The sequence below is a fragment of the Dipteris shenzhenensis genome, chromosome 6 (genome assembly GCF_047967505.1).
Source record: "Dipteris shenzhenensis isolate YYH24624 ecotype China chromosome 6, Dip_SZ_1.0, whole genome shotgun sequence".
NCBI classification, from domain to species: Eukaryota; Viridiplantae; Streptophyta; class Polypodiopsida; order Gleicheniales; family Dipteridaceae; genus Dipteris; species Dipteris shenzhenensis.
This window is the reverse complement of record NC_141601.1, coordinates 57491604-57508440: the sequence shown is the minus strand read 5'-3', so window position 1 is coordinate 57508440 and position 16837 is coordinate 57491604. Positions and strand designations below refer to the sequence as shown.

The 16837-nt window shown below is 42.0% G+C and overlaps 1 protein-coding gene across 4 annotated transcripts in view; it reads left to right on the top strand.

The window, feature by feature from the left end:
• LOC147901405 (glycerol-3-phosphate acyltransferase 9-like) overlaps positions 1-11364 on the top strand; it is an 89019-nt gene extending 77655 nt beyond the window's left edge. For 3 of the 4 annotated variants that reach the window (XM_087375535.1, XM_087375539.1, XM_087375534.1), the window contains exons 12-15: positions 1022-1141; positions 1302-1400; positions 10729-10788; positions 10990-11364. In XM_087375535.1, coding sequence (XP_087231661.1) covers positions 1022-1141; positions 1302-1400; positions 10729-10777 — 268 coding nt within the window. In that variant the 3' untranslated portion in view covers positions 10778-10788; positions 10990-11364. Of the gene's footprint in view, positions 1-1021; positions 1142-1301; positions 1405-10728; positions 10789-10989 lie in introns of those variants that run through there. The other variant, XM_087375540.1, reaches the window with a different exon arrangement.
• Positions 11365-16837: the final 5473 nt, after the last annotated feature.

Genomic DNA, 16837 nt, shown 5'->3' with positions numbered 1-16837 from the left:
GGGAGTAGCCAATGACCCTCCCATAAACTGATGTCTGGGAGAAGTCCGTGGCGGCCTGCTTCACCAAGGAGACCTGGTGCTCTGTCAATGTGACGCGATAGGCTGTTGGAGGGGGGGGGTCGGTCTGGGCCACCGGTTGCGGGCACGTAGCCGCCATATCGCTTGACTAACTGCGAGCTCCCAAGGTGGGGAAGGAAAAGGAAAAGGAAGGGGGGAGGAATGGGAAGCGAAGCGGAAAAAAAAAAAAAAGGTGAGGTGAGGTGAGGCGAGGGTGGGGTGAGGTGAGTGGAGTGGAGATCGGGTGAGGTGAGTGGAGAGGGGGTGAGGTGAGCGGAGAGGGTGGGGGCGTGGAGCGGAGCGGGTGAGGCGGGTGGGTTAGGTGAGCGGAGCGGTGGTGAGGTGAGCGAGCGGGCGGGTGGCGAGGCACGAGGAGTGGAGCGGGATAAGGCGGGGTGGGGTGGGTGAGTGGAGCGGAGTGGCGAGGAGTGAGGCGGGGCGGGGTGAAGGAGCGTGGCGAGGAGAGGGGGGAAGCGACGAGCGGAGGAGCGATGAGGAGAGGGGGAGGGGGAGCGTGGCGGAGAGGAGGAGAAGCGTGGCGGAGAGGGGGCGGCTGGCTGCGCGGCAGCAGCTAGCGGAGGGAGAGGGAGGGGCCGCGCAGAAAGCGAGGGGGGGGTAGACGGGCACGACGGGGAGGGAGGGAGCTCGCAGGAGCGTGGGGAAAGATTAGGTGAGAATCTTGTACTTTTTCCTCAGATTCAAAACATGATGCTCTTCACTTGAATTGGGTCTTGGGTTATTTGAAATGTACACTTTTGTCATGTTTTTTGTATGGGTGCATGCAACCATATCCACCATTAATTTAGAGTAACTGCAGTTGAGTTTAGGAAGGTCAGCATGGTTAGAAACTTTGATTGGAATTAAAATCTGACCAGATAAGTTCCACTAAGGGTAAGGTATGTAGCAATTGGTACACATACTACCTTGGTATTAGGGCTAAAGTTTCCATTGCTGTTCATTGTAGGCAATCTTTCACGATGCATCTAGTACGTTTGATGACCTCTTGGGCAGTGGTTTGCGATGTTTGGTACCTTGAACCTCAAACTTTGCAGCCGTCGGAGACGCCTATCGAATTTGCTGAACGGTGAAATTGTTTCGCTAGTTGTAAAAGTTTGCATGATCAAAATTGTAGAGGCTATGCTTATCTAGTAAAACAGCTTTGCGTTATTTGTAGAGCAGCCCATCAGATTTGTAATGCAATAAACCATTTACACTTTGCACCATGAGTTTTTTCCCTCTGGCAGAGTTCGTGGTATGATAGCAAAACGAGCCGGAATCAAGAAAGTTCCTTGGGATGGTTATTTGAAATATTGTAGGCCAAATCGAAAGCTCACAGAGAAAAAGTAAGCTATTTGATTCTCCTAGCGTGGCGTTTTGTTTGGTTTGGAGTGTAGAGTAAATGCTACTTTTTCTATCTTGAATGTTGAATACTATACGTCTCAAGGTGTAGCTAGCTAGGCCCCCTCCCCCCTCCTCTTTTAAAAAGGAAAATCAAAGAGAAGCTTTTTGTAAAAAATCATGTAAATAAAATAAATGAGCTTATCATAACTGCCACAAAGGCCCCGCACAATATATGTGGGGTAAAAAAAAGGGAAACGAAGAGAAGCATTTTCTATTAAATATGACCAAAATACAAAATTTCCAAGATAAACCTCCAGTGAGAACCTCATATAAATAAATGTGATTGTCACAAATGCCACGAAGGCTCCCACAATGTATGTGAGAAATGAAACATGGCTCCACCCTCTCTCTCTTGGAATCCTGTCTTGAGTAGCCAATAAGGGTGTGAATGATGTTGTGCCGTATAAATGTAAAGTATCTAAGTGGAGAACGTATGAATCCCATCTATAGCGTGTGTACATTTGGATCACCCATGCAGTGAGACTAGCAAGGATCTCCTAGACCAAATCCAAGGGTTGAGAGTGAGGCAATATAGTAAGTGCTATTGCATCTATTGTGGTAACAGGATGATCTCCCTAGATTGAAAAATCCCTATCTAGATCTACATCCTAGTAAAACACCGGTGACCGAAGTTCATGACTATGTGAGCTAGAACTTAGTGTAGGCGAGGTAGGGAGAGGTGGAATGTCTACAAAAGATCAGACAAGGCTAAGGAGAGGTGAGGCAAGAGAGAGCAGTGATGGTGTGGCTAAGTGCATGGATGGAAATTCATCGAATGAAGGTGTAGCAGAGGTGTAGTGCAGAGGCACAAAGCATAATAGGTGGAGTGGTTGAGTGATGAGATGAGCGAAAGGTGGCCGAGTAGATGAGTGATGAGCTAAGAAAAGTGGGGCTGAGTGGAAATCTGTTGATGGACATTCATTGAACTGAACCATGGAGAGATGAGCAAGGGCTTAGGCAGACAAGGGGCTGGCAACTGGAGCAAAAACTGTGCGGTGAAGGGGGACAAATCTCCATGTACTTTTCTCTTCACCCAATGCCGATGATGGTTTGCAACACCTGAAGACAGACTTGCATATTCAAATGCCCATTATGTCTCGCAAAACAATGGGAGACCATTCAACACTACATTAGGGATTACGGAGAGGCCCAAAAGATCTGGCAAGGCACTGCACACTTCATTGGCAAAATGAAGAGAGGTACTTGCTAATCCCCTAAGGATCTATAGCCCTCAGCACTAGGGTGACACATGGGAAGCAAACCGATAGTATCTCTTTGTGTCCAACCTTAGCCTCTCACCCTTGGATTTCCAAGGATAGTATGCCAGATCTAGAAAGAGAGATAGGCACAACCTTCTAGTTCCCCTTAACCCCAATTCCTGGAAGTGGTCTATGTCGTGCATCGTTGGCCGCGATGTATGTGGTGTACTAGTCACGGTGGGTATACTAGTTGCTTGGTTTGCAATGCTATACGTATGTGGTGTACTAGTCACGGTGGGTATACTAGTTCGCTTGGTTTGCAATGCTATACGTATTTGTTATATGCAGTTGTACAAATCATATATGCACTGTTGGTGATCTATTGGCGGCATGGTTGGCTGTCCACTCAGATTTGGATTTGATATCTTAGGTACTTCGGATGTTCATGATGTACCACTAGTGTGGGCCTGAAGAGATGGCCATAGGTGGGTAAAGCATGCATGAACTATTCGTGGGAAGTACAGTGTGAGTATCTGTGTGCATGCATTAAAGTGTTTACATATGCTCATGATGTACCAGTGGCAGTGGGTCCTTAGGGATGGCCATACGTGAGGTGGATCGGACATCATGGGGAGCATATTGTTTGTGAGTGCATGTAAGCATGTATGTGGAATGTTTGCTTGTCTTTTGCCTAACAAACATTGTAGTGTCATTGTAGTGTTTCCACATGGTTTTCTTTTGCAGGCAATCAAGGACGTTTGCCTTCTTTCAAGAAGGGGGTCTGTCACGAGGACGTGAAATTATGGGACTTTTGATTTGCGACTCCCGTAATTTGCACGTGACTACCTTGAGCCTCTGGGGCGCGAGGGTCCGGCCATGGGGCGGGACTTCGGGAATTAAAATTCCTAGTGGACCCTTGGAAATAGTGAATGTGCGCCCAGTTACTAGGCAATTAATTCCTACGGCCAAAGTGTGCAACAGGGGGCCCAAAAGAGTGGTGCAATTAAAAAACACTGCTTTTTGGAGCCTAGGGCTTTAACAGGGGAGGGGGAGCTCTTCTTGTAGAGGCAGTTGACCAAATCAGTTCCAGAGGAGCCAAATCATCAGTTTGGAGCTACCAGAGCCGACCAAGTGCTGCTAGAGTCAAATCACTTTTTACCAGGAGGTTCCAGGGCCTGCTAGGGAAATTCGTTTTTACCCAGGGGCCAGTTCCAGGTGACCCAGAGCCTGCGAGGAAAAGTCGTTTTTACCCAGGGGCTAGTTCCAGGTGACCCAAAGCGTGCGAGGAAAAGTCGTTTTTACCCAAGGGCCAATTCCAGGTGATCTAGAGCCTGCCAGGAAAATTTGTTTTTACCCAAGGGCCAGTTCCAGGTGATCCAGAGCCTGTCAGGAAAATTCGGTTTTACCCAGGGGCCAGTTTCAAGTGATCCAGGGCCTGCCAGGAAAATTCGTTTTTACCCAGGGGCCAATTTTAGGTGATCCAGGGCCTGCCAGGGAAATTTGTTTTTATCCAAGGGCTAGTTCCAGGTGATCCAGGTCCTGCCAGAGCAAATTGCAATTGATCCAAGAGCCTGTTGCAGGTGGCAATTTTTGCTAGGGTGTCTATTCTAGTTTGCGATTTGCTTCCGGGCTGTTCCAGGTGCCTGCGATTGGTTCTAGGGCTGTTCCAGGAGTTCGGGACTTGACCAGGCTGCTCCGGGTGAACTGCAACTTGCTTTTTCAGGCTTTCAGGCTCTACAGGAGATTTCAACCTGATTTCTGGAGCTTTGTGGGTGTTGTGGCTAGTTTTGGTAACTTTCCAAGCATGGGTGTTCGCTTCTAAGCTGCTCTTGGGGTTGTGCCAGGGCAGAATCGGCTGATCTCCGCAGGATCTAGGGTTTTCCAGCCCAGGTGACCTTTCTTTTGTGGATTCTGGATAGAAGAAGGCTTGTCTTTGCCTATTTTTGCTGTTCCCTGATTGGTTGCTGGCTAGTTATTGCATTTGGGTTTCTTTCCTCACGAAGAAGGGTTGATTTATGTTGCTAGGTAGTGGCCAAGGAGGCTATAGATTGAAGCAACTTGTTGGGAAGCGTTTGGTTGTTTGATTGCACCAGAGTTCAGCTATTGAGGGCTTTGTCTTGCAGTTGTTCAGCCGTGTTTGGCTGGTTGGGCACTTGGATGTGCGATTGCAGGAGTGGTTCAGACAGTGGATGCTATTGGGGTCTTTGTTGCATGCTTTGGTTCGCTGAGGATACATGATTGTCTAGTGATTGGATGCCGTTCACCGTTTGAAGTTGAGCAGGGAATTAGAGGGTGGGCTGGACGGGGAGTCTGCGGGCATTGGTTTGCTTGTGGTGCAGCTTCCTAGAGACCTTTGTAATCAGCCGCTTGGCTTCAAATGAATGTTAAATAAATGCCGCAAGGGGCGCCAGCGTTTGGAGCCAATCGGTGTCTTGTTTCTGAGTAGGAGCTCTCTAGCTCCCCTGTGATTTTTTGCTGTGGTGCATATTTACCTTTCTATTTACTGTGTATGCTGTATTTAAGTGGATCCTACCACTCTTTACGTTGTTGAGGTTGGTTTCAGTGGTTCCATTGCAGGGAGCCTGTGGTTTCTTTCCTCACGAAGAAGGGTTGATTTATGATGTTGGGCAGTGGCCCGGGAGGCTATAGATTGAAGCAACTCTGTTTGGTTGTTTGATTGCACCAGAGTTCAGCTGTTGAGGGCTTTGTCTTGCAGTTGTTCAGCCGTGTTTGGCTGGTTGGGCACTTGGATGTGCGATTGCAGGAGTGGTTCAGACAGTGGATGCTATTGGGGTCTCTGTTGCATGCTTTGGTTGGTTGAGGATACAGGATTGTCTAGTGATTGGATGCCGTTCATCGTTTGAAGTTGAGCAGCGAATTACAGGGTGGGCTGGACTCTGAGTCTGCGGGCGTTGGTTTGCCTATGGTGCAGCTTCCCACAGACCTTTGTAATCGGCCGCTTGGCTTCAAATGAATGTTAAATAAATACTGCAAGGGGCGCCAACGTTTGGGGCCAATCGTTGTCTTGTTTCTGAGTAGGAGCGCTCTAGCTCCCCTGTGGTGCATATTTCCTTGTCTATTTACTGTGTATGCTGTATTTAAGTGGATCCTACCACCCCCACCCTTTACGTTGTTGAGGCTGGTTTCACTCTCTCTAACTTTGATTCCAATTTCTCTGCAAATACACACCTCTTTTCTGTATTTTTAGTCTGCTCTTTCCTTTTGTTGTATCCCACTTGTTATATACTTCTCCGTTTGCTGTTTTCACAGCCTCTACTGCTTGTCCATAAGGCTCCCTTTGGTTACTAGACTTGCCCTATAGGGAGTGCATACGTGGAGTTTCTTCTTGTTCAAATAGGATCTCTGCTTAGGAATATGACAAGACTTTAAATAAAGAAAGATTGGCTCAGAACAAGAAACAAAAGCAGGCTATGGTTTAAGATGACCCTGTTCATGCCTCTTATGAGGCTCAATTGGTGTTCAATGTTATGCATGAAGGCTTTGAAGACAGACGCAAACATTGGACGGATCTTGCTTCTACTGTTGGAACTACAGTGGAGGTTGATGAAATAGTGGATACAATACATGAATATGCTAACCATACTGTGATTATTTTCTTCCCGGGTCGTATGCCGTTGCAGCAAATGTGGGCAATTGGTTGACAAGGACGTTGGGAGGTTGTTCTGTTTGTAAGGTGCATTATGCAGCAAAATGTTTTTTTGAAGTTATTATGGCGGATGATCAACATAAACGAATGTTATTGAAGCATTATTCGCTCTTTTATAGGCAGCAAATAGTGCATGCTTTGCCCTAGTTGCCTACTCAAGATCCCAAACCATTGATCAGGCATCATTGCCCGCTTTGGGTGGAGGTGGTGGATTTTCCTCAATGCTTGGCTTCACTCTTGCCGAAAATTGCAGCTTCATTATGTGTCCACCTAGGCCAAATGGAAATTCCAACAGATTTTGCATTTCGTGGACACGGTATGTCCCCGCTCCAAAATCTTACTCTCTTACAGTTAATAATGTGGCTACAGGGAGTGCCTTTTATAAGTTAAAATGGGGTCTCTTTGTAGGAGCATGCTTTGAGTGCAAAAAATAAAGGTAATAACCAGCAAGTGTAGCACATGATAAGAGAAAGGCTCAAGCTACTTCTAAATGGAATGCCGCTGGCTCAATGCCCTCTACACAACAGCAAGGAAAATAATTTTGCTGAAACTTTGCAGACTTTGAGGAAAATTGTCTCCATTAGGAGAAAGGCTCAGGCTACTTCTAAATGGAATGCATCTGGCTCAATGCCCTCTATGCCTCAGCCTAAAGCCAAGGAAAAGAAATTTACTAAAACTTCGCACAAGGAAAATGTCTATGTTAGGAGACCTGAACCTCCTCGGACATGAAATGGTACCTCGGGCATGCAGTCTTGATCTGTTTGTTTGCGAGATTCTCAGCTGTATATAGTTGCATAAAATATCTGTAAGTATGCTTGAGCAAATAAAATGCTTGACTTTCAATGTACAAGGTTTATGTGACACTCGGAAATGGAAGCTTGTGTGGGCATATGTCAATGATTTGCAACGTGATATGGTGGCTTTGAAGAGCACAATCAGCATATGTATGCGGGCAGGATAGGACACTTTGCTGGTTATGACATCTTTTATGCAGGAGAGCATTCTTTTTCAGGTGTTTCCTTTCTTGTGGGCACGCTCTTCAGCCTTTTGTGGCTCTAAATGATAAGGCAAGTGGATCATTATGCAGTGTCTTATTCAGGGTGAAATACTTGAATTTTCCTTGGTTTATGTACCTCAATCTTCTTATCAAAGAGCATTAATTTGGGAGGCTAGGCAACAATATCCCTAGGGGCAACATGCATTTACCTGAAAGGATTTTAATAATGCATCCCAACAAGGGGATAATACATAGAGTAACACCCACGGTTGACATTGGAGCACCAACATTGGTCCTAATTAATCTCTCCACTCAGTCTTGCGGATCTTTGGAAGGAGTACGCCTATGCTTTCAGGATACAGTTTTCAGCATAATGCCCAGTCTACATATCGGGCAAGATTGGACCGTTGGTACATGGTAAATGTGCAGCAGTATGATGCTCTTACTTGCCAAATGTGGGTGGAGTATGCCTTCCCCCATTCTGATCATGCTCCTTTATGGCTGAGGTTGTCTTTTCATAAGATGCCACATTACAGGTTGCTAGAGAAAAGATCCTTATAGTCAATAATAGTTATTTGGAGTATGATGGTGATAAGAAAATGCTTGATAATGCCATTGCACCTCCTTGGGAATAGTGCCAAATTGATTATACATGGAATGCTTTTGCCTCTCGCATGCGGGCAGTAATTCATGACTATGGGAAGAATTACCTGCATGACTGACGAAAGCAGTTGCTAATGCTAAAGTCAACTGTCAAAATTTGATAGTAAGAGAAAAAAACCTGCGAGAGCAAGCTCAAAGCAGAATACATCATGAAATCATATTCATATTTTTGCACATAAGGGGAAGATGCTGGATTTTTGTTGGGTGACCATCCTTGGGCTGCTATGATGCGTCACCTTCTTTCATAGTTGACTAATGTTTTTGAGCACTGGGATCCCACTCAATGGGATTTCATTGTGGGATATATTGATGGCAGAGTTAAAGGCTGCCCTTTCAGCTTTTGAGTGTGATAATTCTTTCTATCTTAAGTGGTGCGTTGTCCTATCAGCTAGATTCAGATGCTAGTCTGGAGAGACTAAAATGAAATCGTTTAGTCTTCACAAGCAGTTGAAGCGTGAATGAAGAGATTTTGGACTACCTTTTGATTAGCCTTCTCCTTAGTGCTAGCCTTCGTCATGGCTGAGTCTGCCCTTCATCTCCGGAGTGCCGACAAAAACTCAGTACGAAGACTTTCTATAAATGGATTCTCAAGTATGTGTGGGTGTATGGATTTGTATGTGTGAGAGCATATGTGTATACTATGGTCTACACCCACTGTTGGGCGCTGATGACGTCAGTGGGGATGTCATAGTAGCTAGTCCCCGCTACTATGCGTGATGGAGTTTATAGTTTTCAACCCTTATGACTGACAATCATGAGATTGAAACTACATGAGTGACAATCATGAGATTGAAACTGCATGAGTGACTATCATGAGATTGAAACTGCACTATGTTGTGTTTTTAGAGGATGAGTTTGGGCATGTGCCTAGACTTATCTAGGTATATTCCCTTTCATCTCAAGACTGTTCTCAGATTGGAAATAAATTCTCTCATCTCAAATGGCATGGTTGCAACCCTCTTGATGGAAATTTCTTGCGTGCTGAGAGTGTGCTTTGGTCAAAGGTGTTTGATCATCCCCTTGCCTTGTAGGAACCCAAGTGCTCTTATTTTATATTAAGATGGTACATTATTATCCTTTCCATCGGCAGCCAGGCAATATGGTTTGGGGATGCATTATCGACCCCGATGGCACTCTCTTTCCAAGATGCTTCAATGTTTCTTACCGGTACCAAAGCTAGAGCTTATCATCTTACAAATTGGGCTCTACACCAGCAAGGTTCTGGCACTCATCCATTACGGTTGGCTGATGTTCCCATGGCCAGTTTATACAAGGTTGACACCACCACCTTGCATTTTAGATCAGGGGAACCAGATTTGGTCTATGAATTGTAATGCCAAATGGTCGCATAAAAGATTGCAGCAGCCTTGGTCCTGCAAACTTCCTCTTCGTCAATGGATTCATCTATGGCAGGTGATGCTTGGGATAATTCCATTTAGCCAACTCCTAGCATGTAGACATATTGCTCCTGCTTTTTGTCACAGATGTCTGGCTCCAAGGGAATCCTTGCTCCACCTTTTCTGACATTGCCCTATGAATCACAACTTTCTACTTTTTCTACACTAGCGTCTCCGAGCCTGGTTTCCTATTGCTTGCTTTGGCAAGATTTTTTGGCTATTTCGGATCTACCCATGGAGGCACTATTTTGGTCTTTTTCAATTGGGACTCTAGACTTTGTGGAAAAATAGAAATCATAGTCTTTAAAGATTCTACTTTTTCCAAGTTTCACTACTTCCGGATGTAACTCAAGCAGTCTCTCGATGATTGTCTGTGTGTTTGTCAGGTAGATTACTTTGTTTACTTATCTTGCACTGAAATCTTCTGATATTGTAATTGCATGTCCCTCTTTGGGGACTGCTTCTTGTAATAGAAACATACATAGATTTCAGTATAAAAGAAATGTATGTGTCTGTAGTGCTGACTTTCATATGTAGGGGTGGAGCACCTTGTAATGAAATCCTCTCTTATCTAATGAGTAAATCACATTCCGCTACCATATGGAAAGAGGAGAATGGAAAGGAAGAGGAGGAAAAGGATACAAGTAAACAGCGATAACAAAAGAAACAACTTTTCTATGAAGGAGGAATAGACGGATTTTGAATGACAAAAAGAGGAAAAGAGAGAGAACCTCTAGATTTTAATATTGGAAAGAGGAGAAAAATATGCTAATGCAGTATGTGAAAGAATGGAAATAATAGGATACTCATAGAACGTACCTGGACAATGTGTGGTATGCTATATGGTGTTTGAGAAATTGTACTGTTTTTGAGATTCACAGATGTAATTACATTAGCAATTCATTAACACAGGCTAGTTTATAAACCATCCAACCCAGATCTGATCTTTTACAAGAATTCCAAGCAAGCACCTTTGACTTGTGGCCAAAGTTAGGAGTCAAGACCAGCTCACACGGTTGCCATCTAGATGAGACCTCATCAAGAGTCGAAAGGAACAACTCAACCCCCATCAGCTGTAGCACCATCTGTGACTTTTCACAACATTATTGTGAGGTGGTTGATTCTGATTATTGTCAGGTGGTTGATTCTGTTGTATGGCACCTCTAGTCTCATCGTTTAACTTGAAGTATTTATAGCCCAGCGATACAAGGAGGTTTGTTCCTTAAACTCAATAAAAGAAGCAGCATTGCAGTCCTAGAATCCTACCATGCAAAAAGGGTTTTGTAGTTGGGTACCACAGTCCATTGATTGCATGACAGATTCTAACACGAACTTTTACAAATGCAGACAGCAAAAATTTGCTGAGTCAATTTTAAGGAAGTTGGATGAGCTATGATTTATAGCCATGTGAGTGATCCCCCTGATTTATTCTGTTCTCTATTTCCTTACGGTGCTTAAATGAAAAAGAAAAGTCAAAGCACTAAGGGAAAATGTTTTGTGAAGAACTTCTGTTGCTGAGAGATGCAGCGACCGTCTGTTTTAGCAAAATAACTCAGAATCTCACAGCTGTGAATGTTTTCGTGTCGTATTATGTTTTGTTTTGTGCAGATGCCTCCAAGCCAGCCATAATGACAGCTGGCTACCTTTTTGGAATCATGATTGTGATGTGCTAAAGGTATTTTAGAACAACCTTTCAAGAGCATTGATACCTGATTGTCCCGATATTCTCAGCATCACATGAGATGAATGGAATCAAACCCTTTAAGTGAACGCTTTAATATAGTGGCCCTCCTTCAGAGTTTTTTTTTTTTGGTGTGGTTTGTCCATCTAATAAGATACTTTACTGCAAAAGATCATTTGCAGCTATAAGGAGCACTGATAGCACGTGCTAGGAAATGATTGGCTTGCTGCATTCCAATAAATTGTAAGGAATACAATGTAATCATGACACACCTAATGCCTAGCAAGTAAGCCATTTGTTCATCTAAGGTGTATCACCGCTAGTTTCATTTGTTCTTGAATCAGAAGAATGGTATCTATATAGTTTGTGAGAGCATTCAGATTACATGTGCCAATGACATGGTTTGAATGTTATATTGCATGATTTGGAGTAAAATAGGATCAATTGCTTCCTATTTAAAAATGACAATCATATCACAATTCAATTTTCAAACACAAATAGTGGAATATACAAATACAACCATATAGGTGGCTTATAATTCCGGTCATACAAACTCACAGGCAATCAAAAATATACTACAATCAGCACTATTAAAAACCTAGCCATTCTGTTTGTGGCTTTGTGGAGTGCGTAGTGCCATACATTTCTAGGGCTAGAGGATTTGTATATCCAAATATAAACTAGGCATACCAAATAATGTCAGTAAGGTGCTTCAGAAAGCTTCCATTAAATATATTGGTAATTAGTGGTCCCCTAGAGAGGATGGAGTGTTTGTTTGAACTCCGAATAGAATTGGGTCATGAGTCAGATTATGCTAAACATCATTGAGACAATGGGTGCCCTCTTTAGAAATGCTATTCTGCTATGCAAAGCATCCACCTCATACAAAAGGGATTTAGATACAATCGCGCTCCAAAGGATGAGCATTACCAAAGGTAATGGTGATTGATAAATACCTCTTTTGGATGATTCTTGAATGGGTGCAAGCCTATAGATAATGCCTACATTTAGAAACACCCATTTGATACACCTATGGTGAAATAGGTCTTCCTATGATAGCTATTGATGATACCACAAATATGGATTTATAGTTTATATAAGTAGCATCACTCGAAAACCCATAGTTTTTGGAATAGCTATTATAGAGTTTACCAAGAATTTTTTAATATCATCTTTTTAGTGTAGGCAAGCTGGGGCATGATTGTGTATGCAAATTCCGGTTGGGGTAAATGTAGATTTGCTTGTCAAGTCCCAAGAAAGTTGGGATAAAGTGATGGGTTTTGCTAGCTCTTTCTAATGATCCGTAGGTATCTATGTTAGAGAAAGATGGTTTTAATGTAGTGTCAATTTCTTTGCTATAAGAAATGAGTTAAATGTGAAATATACTTGGCAAATATTATTCATCAAACCTCATAATAACACATAGCATGTCATATAGGTCTCATATTGAAGAGTCATATTGTTGTTTGACATGGAACAATACAGTTATATGCGCCACATATTGAAGCACTAAATTATGTGTTAGGTAGTCGTTAACGACTTGTATATACTCAACTGTAAGGAGATAGGGAAGGAACTTATCCTGCAAAGGCTTGGCTCTTTAGTTTTAGCCTAGGAAATTGCGGTTATTCCTCGTCTTCTAGCATTGTTCGAACTCAATTTGTGCCATAGTGTTATGTCCATGATGGCCCCCACTAGTTGGTTTATTGGACTTGGAACTCAGAAAGTCACAGTAGCATAATATGTTGCCATAATAATGTATTTGTTGCCATTTTAGCAAACTTGAAAGGCCCTATATAATCAAGGCCCCATCGTTGAAATGCTTCCCAAGGTTCACTTGGATGAAGACGACATATGATCAAGTGGCAACGTCCAGCTAGTGCATTGACATGCATTACAATTGTCCACATGGGCATGTTCATCCTTTAAAAATGTACTTCACTACAACCTGGCTTGCAAAATCTTGCAAGAAGTAAGGTTGCATGCAAAATGTCCCCCTGCCACACCATGGAGTGTTCTACAAGAAGAACATTGCACTTGTGTGGCAATACCTATTGTCAAAGGATACCATCTACAACTTGTCTATAAAGTTGTCCAATTAAACTATATTTCCAAGCGTTTATAGCAATTGCATTAGGAAAAGTGCCTTGTGAGATAAGTCTGAATACCATTTTTGGAATTACATGCTTAAGTAAAATTCCCACGTTGATGTAAAAGATACTCAAATACCCAAATAATCCAAATGAGCTGCCATGGTAAAATACACACAAAAGTCATCCAAATAAATGGCAATAAACTTAGTGAGATATTCATTGAAGGTTTCAACCAGGAAACATTGAAAAGTTGATGGGGTGTTTTGAAGACCAAAAGGCATAACTCGGGTAGCATAAACTTCCCATTTACTAATAAAATGAGCTTTTGTTGGATCCTCCGATGCAACAAAGATTTGGTTGCAACCACTGTACCCATCTATAAATGAATACATTTCATGTCTTGCAACTGGGTCAAGAATGTTATTAGTGAATGGAATAGGACATGAGTCTGGCATCTTTTGTGCATTTAGCTTCCTGTAATTTACATAGACTTCGAATTGCCATTTTTCTTAGGTACTATCCATTAGAAAAAAAGAGAGCTCATTATGGAGCCTTTTAGGATTTAGAAAAATAGGCTCTCGACCAATCAGAAAAAGATCAATGTAACACTGGAAAAATACAAAAAACCATGTAAAAAGATAAAAAAAGTAATATTCAAAATCTTTTTCTTATATTATATCTGACACACGTGATCTTCTAAAGATGATTTTTTGTGTAGAATTTGATGATTTTGGCATCGCCAACACGTCCGGAGCGGGCCAAAACTTCCAAATCGATTCTGGAGACACCAAAAATCGACGGTCGGAGGCTTGGAAAAGAGCAAAAATGTTTGGAATGGGAGATTTGTACTGAAACATGATTTGGCCAGTGACATTGTCACTGTGACAGTTGGTCAAATTGCGTTTTAGTGCAAATCTCCCATTTTGGGCATTTTTTGCCCTACAATGACAGCTAACCAAATTGCGTTTTAGTGCAAATCTCTCATTTTGGTCCATTTTTTCTATTTTCGAGCCTTCGAGCGTCAATTTTTGATGTCTCCACTGTCGATTCGGGAGTTTTGGCTCGCTCCGGACACGTTGGCGATGTTAGAATCATCAAATTCTACAAAGAAAATCAAGGATCTTATATATGCATCTAATGTGAAGCCTGAGTACTAAATTGACATTTTTGCAACAGTAAGTATTCGTATTTTATGGCATTTTTTATATTTTGAGTGCAACAAAAATAGGTAAATAGTGAATTTCTGAGAGGGTCTCAAAATGAGTTCCCTTCTTTCCTAATGGCAATGGGAAATAGCCAATCATTGCAATCAATTGAATAGATGTATCTGGATATCCTGGATTAATTTATCCAGCTAGGCTTTGACTTGCTTAACATAATTACGAATCATCCTGTACTGCTATTGATAAATTGGTTTAGCATCAGGAACCAATGGAATCCAATGTTGGTAGATTTCTAGTTGCACTCCTTTTAAGTCTTCACAACTCCATGTGAATATGTTCTTATACAAAAACAAATCTTTCATGACTGCAAGACAATCTTAAGTAATTTGTGTACTAACAACTACAATCTTAGGTTTTGTATCTGTCCCTAAATTCAGTTATTGAGTTGGATCAGGGATCAACTGTTCATAACCAAGGTGAGTCATAGTGAGTTGTGGCTCTACAATTTCATGTATTCTAACATCTTCAGTAAAGTTATTGGGATAAATAGTATTTTCTTTTGTAATGCGATCTTTTCATCCTTGATCCTTTGCTTCAAGTTAGCAGCAACTTGAAAAATGTCAAGCTCGACCACTGGCCGAATATGAAGCTACATAACCCTAGTTTCAACATCTTGAAAAAAATTTATCGTTAGCCTCAAGCTCCAAGGGTCAATAATTAGAAGGTATTTGATTGGGATTAGTTGAGATTTGGACTTCTTTATCCCTCGACTTTATAGTCATTGACTCGCTTCCCCAATTGTGCATCACTTTTGCACTTTTAAGCCATGATCTACCTAATAAGAGTGGATAGAAATTTGTCCCCCATTTGGAATAACCAAGAAGTTTACAGTATAATGATGACCACCAGCAGTTGAAACCACATCAGACAACATACCTAAGGGGTCAAGCGGACGTTGATCTTCCATACAAACTTGGAATGGAGATGGCTTCATATTTTTAAGTTGGAGTTTTGTAGCTACATCTGTAACAATAATGTTCACTCTTGATCTATTAACAATAACACTTAAAATTTTTTGTTGTTTGATTTTGACATCTATCACGGGTACTTGGTCATCCACCAATGATGTGTCAACCATAGGAATAGTGGCCAATGTTGAAACATCTTTGACAGACTGATTTGCTCCCCATAGTTGTCATATAAGAAACTCCTTACAATATGGAGTAATTTGAAATAATTAAGCTATTGTGATGTTAATCTTCATCTAGTGAAACACCTTCTAAGATTTCATCATTTTTCTTCTAAGCTCGAGTCCACTTGAATTCTGCTATCTATGCTAGTTGAAGCTTCTATTGGATAATTCACCACTAGTACTTTACTCAAATCATCAGGTAATTCCATAGTTGGGGCTTTATCTCTTAATTCTCGAGGATTTTTAAGGCAATAGATATCTATCTTTTCTAGCCCAAGTCATCACCTGATGGCATGTCATCACTTGTGGTGGCAATGGTATGATGTGATTGAGTTACATCATTAGCATTTACATAATTAGGTAACTCTAGTAAAATAGCTTTGTAGTCATGATAAGCATCCTTCTTGTCTTTCTTACTATGCAACATCTTTAAATGTTCTTGCCACAAAGGACACTCAGATTTCATATGATTATCACTACAATAATAACATTCAAATTTGAGATGAGTCTCGAGCTTTGTCCTTGTCCTTTTCTTTTTCCAAATTTGCTTTTGCACGGAACCCCCATAAATTTCCATGCAGAGATCAAGTATGGTATAGTGTTTGTGATGGAAACCACCCAAGCAACGAGTGTCCCCGCCTTAGGGCAAGGCCATAACTCCATTGCGTGCATTATGCATGCTAGGAAAATCATGACACTTCCCAATTTTGATATCCTAAGGTGATCCCCCAAGCATTGTATCAACCAAGACCACAGTTAGCCCGCCTTGCATCACCTAATGTAGCATAAGGAGACACAGTAGCCAATCAAGGGCAATTTAGGGCTCAAATATTCAATTACCCATGCTAATACTGGGATCTCAACTGCCACCACCGCAAATCACTCCCACGAATCAAGTATTGGTGGAAGAGATACCTAGTGATTGGGAAGGCCTCTAACATACACTCAATGGAAATGACTATTCCCATCATAATGATGATGCAAATCGGTCTAGCATTATAAGTCACTATGTTATGATGATTGGGAAGACCTCTAACATACACTCAGTGGAAATGACTATTCCTATCATGATGATGATGCAAATCGGTCTAGCGTTATAAGTCACTATGTTATGCAAGATGAACAATACATACTATTCTATCAAATAACTCTGATTCTCAAAAGGTGAGCAATATGCATACCGTGACAAGAACACCAACCATTCAATGTCATACATGTCAAGGTACTCACAAGGGCAATGAGTTTCTATATAAGGGACAATCTAATCAGCCACTCACTTGTGCCAAATGTCAAGGGCTCCATTATGTAAATAATTGACCTTACAAGG